The following is a 5,703-nucleotide window of genomic DNA, read 5'->3' as shown; positions in this document are numbered from 1 at the left end:
CGCCGGGGGGGGGAGGGCAGCCGGAGCCCTGGGAGGAGGGCGGCGAGCCCCGGCGGGGGCTCTGCTCTCCCCCCGGCGGCCGGGGGGAGGGCGCCGGGGGGGAGGGCGGCCAGAGCGCCGGGGGGAGGGCGGCGAGCCCGGCCGTGGCCCCACTCTCCCCGGCGGCTGGAGCGCTGTGCCGCCCCCCTCCAGGTGCCGCCCCAAGCACAAGCTTGGTGGGCTGGTGCCTGGAGCCGGCCCTGTGGGAGGCAAACTGATAAGAGTCTCCGATGGTTTTGTTAGTCATCCAAAATCCCAAACAAGCCAATTTCTAATGTATAGGATATCAACTGCTGTATTTCCCCCAAGGCATTGTGGATATTTACTAGATTCCAAAGAATCCACCCTTCTTTGGGTTCCACAGTTCTCTACCTGGTTCTTGCTGTTTGTGACTGGATTGAAATTCTGAATCCACAGCATTCTAGTTCAGTGGTTCTCAACCACGGGTACACATACCCCTGGGGGTACTTAGAGGTTTTCCAGGGGGTACATAAACTCATCTACATATTTGCCTAGTTTTACAACAGGCTACATAAAAAGCACTAGCAAAATCCGTACAAACTAAAATTTCATACAGATAATGACTTGTTTATACTGCTCTATACACTATACATTGAAACGTAAGCACAATATTTACATTCCAATTGATTTATTTTATAATTATCTGGTAAAAATGAGAACATAAGCAATTTTTCAGTAATAGTGTGCTGTGACACTTTTGTATTTTTATGTCTGATTTTGTAAACAACTAGTTTTTAAGTGAGACTTTGGGATACACAAGACAAATCAGATTCCTGAAAGGGGTACAGTAGTCTGGAAAGGTCGAGAGCCACCGTTCTAGTTAACTCTTTCCACGGTGCTTTTATAAGCTGCTAGATGCCTAGTTTTGACATGCCAACTGATGGATAGCAACCAACACATCATTCTCTTGAGCAATTTTGGCTTCACAAAACTCAGTCAGTTGGCTTATTCAGGGTTACATTGGCTCATTGAGAAATCCCTTTCTCTTTTTCTCACTCCTTCTGTCCAGATATTCAAAACGGAGGCCTCACAACAAATGAGCAGACAGGCTCATTTTAAACACTATAGAACAGAATTGCTACTGCACCCAGCTTCCAGTGGTCAGAGCAGAGTAGCAGGGCTGTCAGGGAGCTGATTACAGATTCCCAAATTCCATCCCAACCCAGGTTAAAGAAGCATGGGTAGTACTCTGGAGACACAGGAGCCACTCTGCTGGCTTTACACTTGCTGCAGAAGACTTTCCCACATGGAGAGAATCCTCATCAAGGAACCTGGTGGTTTCCATTTCCTTTGCACCACATGGAACACTACTGAAAGTCTAATGACTATTTGTGATTTACATACATTGAAGGAACCCATATCACAGCAATACTAATAGTCCCCAACAGATTAGATTAGAGTACAAAGGTACGACGCCATCTTTCCCACTAACTGAACTGAGAATAGAACATGCTAGCTACTCTTTATCTTTTCTTGGATTCCACATCACCAATCCATTCAGAGTTATCAGTTAGACTATTTGTGCGAGTAAGGGTCAAAGAGGTCTGTACTCATCTCATACACAGCACTGCCCAAGGATTCAGCAGCCTACGTTTTGCAGTAGAGTGACAAAAAGTTACTGTAGCTAGAAATGACAAAATACTAAAGGTGAAAGTTGGCTAAGTGTTTTCTGATCTAAAAATTAACATATAATAAATAAGCCTTATGGTATGGAATTACAATTTCTTATTAAACTGCCTTTAAAAAAAATTGACCTTACTATCACAATTCACAAATGCATCACAGGTACAGTTATTGTGTGAGTGCTAATAATTTCCATATCAGAGGCTTCTTACATTTTGGTAGAAAGATAACTCTGTGAAGGCTAATGAGCTGTGCTAAAATCAACACTACAATACATAATAGGCTATTTAAAATCCAATCATCTATGCTACACCATTCTTTACATTATCTTACAACATTAGATACTTACTTGCAATAGTACCAGACCACCATACTATATCTGTTAAATATGAAGTACCTAGAAGAGGCAACATGGAAAAAGAGTGGATGAGTGCTATTGGAAAAAATATAAAAGAGCAACATTAAAGCTACGCTAAGAATTTATTTTCTCACACTCTCACACACAGTTGTAAGGACATTAGAAAAAAACTATGATGGTAGCTCAGTGGTTTGAGCATTGACCTACTAAACCCAGAGTTGTGACTTCAATCCTTGAGGGGGCCATTTAGGGATCTGGGGAAAAAAAATCTGTCTGGGGATTGGTCCTGCTTTGAGCAGGGGGTTGGACTGGATGACCTCCTGAGGTCCCGTCCAACCCTGATATTCTATGAAACTGGCCTAACTAATCCTGGTATGCTTTCTTGATGCATCTGATCATTAGAAATTCAATTTCAAGTGCTTATGAAATATCCTCATCCTATATTAAAGGAAGCCTTGAAATATCCACAAATGTTTCTGAAGATTCTATTCACCATACATGCCATTACCAGGAGATAGGGTTATCTTTCAGAAAATCTGGCCTAAGAGGCAAAGAATAATTTCTACAAGCCAATTTGGCTGGGACAAATTTAAGATACTTACAGAGAAATCTGTCAGAGAAGATGTTTGGGTGTGGACATTTGGCAAGCTCTTAGTCTCCTGTGGCTATGTGATCTAGGCCTTCTCTGGGACGTGAACATGTTACATTTCAAAGACATGGGTGAAAACTCCAGACTGTTCCTTAACTGCCTACCTACCAGTCTTGAGACTGTATATTTTCATTATATCATCAGACAATTGTTATGGATTTTCATCAGACAATTCTTATGGAGTTTTCATCTACTATTTTACCTTAGACTTTTACGTGGAATTTACTAGGGAGCTGTGATATTCTTAAAACTTGACTAAAAGAAAGGTATGATTTTTCAGGACACACTTTACAAATCATGAGTTTTATTTTCCTATTGGAGAATCCTAAAGAAAATCAATATTAAAAAAAGTTATAAGAGTCCAAGGTCCATTATGAGTTACAATAAGTCCTGGACCAGAGCAAAAAAATAGAAAACCATGTTAAAATAAATTAATGCCTGTCCAAATACTACTAAATATTTTAAGGTCTAATATCTTGCAGACCATCAGGGCTAGACACCAGGAAAACTCTCAAGGAGCAGAACATTTGTATTTATCTGGGGTAGTCTGCAAGGTGTCAGACAACAACATCACATTATTCTGGTTATTATTTCCTGCCCGTATGCAGGAAATAGTTCTGCTCTTACTTTAGCAGATGCTCTCTTACAAATTGCTAGAAATCGAACCAATGTTGTACTCATCAGCTGAAAGTTCAGAATCCCAAATAGCATAAAGCAATAACCTTTAACTCTAGGGACTCCTAAAATAATGGCTGCTAAAACCACATCGGAATTGAAAGGGGAGAAAAAAAAATATGACAGTAAGCACTATGATCAGTTTTTGAGTGGGTGTCTAATTTATCAAACTTTTTACATTTCGGTTACTGCATATAAAATAAAAATGTCTCAATAGTTGTACAAATTACACAGAATATCAACACTACTAAATTAACTTCACAAAATATTTGTCCCCCTACTGCTGTTCCTCTCCAAGCAGAGTTTGATAGTATCTCATTAGTGTAGCAAAAACTCGAAGAGGCAAGTACCATGCTGTCAATTATGGACCTAATGCAAAGCCTACTGAAATCAATGGAAAGAGACCCTCTGACTTCAATGAACTTTGAATCATGCCCTATGTTAGTTCTGACTTCCACATTCAAGCTATACTGGCCCAATATATTAAAATGGAGAAAACACTGGCCTACTATCTTTTAGGATTCCATATTTTTGCTACTTAATTTTGCTGGGCTTTTGTAGTTCCCTCTTGTAAATAGAAATTAGGAAATGCTGTCCTCAGTAGGTTGGCACTCAAAATTTGCCAAGAAAAAAAAACATAGTGGAGATACAAGTAACTTTTCAATATATTTTGTGACATTAATTTTATTTTATATATTTGATGTTCAACTACCAATACTGAAAAAAAGTTAAATTATGTGAATTTGAGAGTTCACGACTTTAGCATAATTCTTTAAACATGGTTAGGTCCCAGCTACACAGCAAAATGGAAATTTGATTTACTTATGCTGGGAACGACAATGTTGTAACCAAGTTACTCCTGAAATGTGTTTGTTGTGTAAATATCACTTGTGAAAGAAAAAAAGAAAACAAACAATCCAACAAAAATTAAACTTGTGTTTACAAAGCATATTCCTGGGGGAATTCTGCACCACTGTGCATGTGTAGAATTCATGTCTCCCATAGATTTCTTTGCTTCCCCACAGAAAAATGACTTTTTGACAGAGAAGCAAAGGAAAGCTGCAAGAGCAGTAACACACCACTCCCTAGCAGGGCAGGTACATTTTTTCAGGCACCCAGAGCAGCCAGGGCCACCTGGGGGGGGGCAAGTGGGGCAATTTGCCCCAGGCCCTGAAGGGACCCCACGAGCCCTGGTCCAGCGGCGGTCCGGGTCTTCGGCGGCATTTTGGCGGCGGGGGGGGGGGGGGGGCCTTCAGTGCTGCCGAAGACACGGAGCGACTGAAGGGCCCCCCGCTGCCAAAATGCCACCGAAGACCCGGACTGCCGCCGGGTGAGTACAAGCGCCGCAGCTCCCCTGCTTTGTCCCAGGCCCCCTGAATCCTCTGGGCGGTCCTGAGAGCAGCTGGCGGAAAGGTACATCACCGCAGAGCTGGGGACACCCCAGCCAGTGGCTCCTACCCTGAGCCGGGATCAGCTGCTAGTCCCAGCTTGGGCTAGAGGCAGGAGAGGACAGGACTTCCGTTTCCCCTGCAAGGAGTGGCTGGGGCTGTGTCAGACCCAGCCCTAGAAACCTGCCCCAGCTGCAGGAAGCTCAGCATCCTCCCTTGCTTCCTGCCCCCATTGCTCCTCAGCTACAGGGGGAGGGGTGGGGTCACTGTACAGGGAGCTGTTCCCCCATCCGCCCAACCACCGTTCATCCGGACCTCCCATACCCAGAAACCCCTGCCAAGCCTCACCCTGTATGCCCAGAATCCCACTAGCCCTCCATACCTGAACCCCACCCCACTGAATCTCAGACCCCCCCACCTCTGCACCCAGACCACCACCCCCAGAGCTCCCTGACAAGCCTGAGCCCCCACATCCAGACCCCCACACCACTGACCCAACTAGCTGCACCCAGACCCCCACCCCACCATGTCCTACTCCTCCAGCACTGAGATGCCCCTGCTGAGACCCCACACCCAGGCCCCTCCACTGAGCCCCAACCACTTTCACCTGGAAGCCCCTGCAGAGTCCCATTGCCCCTGCACCTAGAACCCCCGCACGAGCCTCTGTGCATCCAGATTCCCCCACACCTAGACCCCCTCCACTGAGTTGCCTGCACCCACACAGAATCCTCTCACCCCACCCCTGGATTCATCCTCACTGCGCTGCTCCACACTTGGATCCTGTCTGGTTGAGCCTGCCTGCCCCACACCTGGTGTGCCTGGCGCAGAGGGGCAGGACCCCAGGGTGTTTCTGGGGCAGGCCCAGGCCTTGTGCTGTGTCAGGGTTGGGTGCAGCCTCACCACTGAATCCATGACCCGGGGTTGGGGGGAAGCTTTTTTTTTTTTTTTTT

The 5,703-nt window shown here is 44.9% G+C and overlaps 1 protein-coding gene across 1 annotated transcript in view; it reads right to left on the bottom strand.

Moving 5' to 3' along the window:
* Positions 1 to 5,703, bottom strand: part of LOC113406133 (magnesium transporter NIPA1) — a 20,997-nt gene that overhangs the window by 10,451 nt on the left and 4,843 nt on the right. The window contains exon 2 of the mRNA XM_026649005.1: positions 2,033 to 2,080. Coding sequence (XP_026504790.1) covers positions 2,033 to 2,080 — 48 coding nt within the window. The remainder of the gene's footprint in view (positions 1 to 2,032; positions 2,081 to 5,703) is intronic.

The sequence above is a fragment of the Terrapene carolina genome, unplaced genomic scaffold (genome assembly GCF_002925995.2).
Source record: "Terrapene carolina triunguis isolate 2854851 unplaced genomic scaffold, T_m_triunguis-2.0 Scaffold23, whole genome shotgun sequence".
NCBI lineage: Eukaryota > Metazoa > Chordata > Testudines > Emydidae > Terrapene > Terrapene triunguis.
This window is presented reverse-complemented; position numbering and strand designations above follow the sequence as displayed.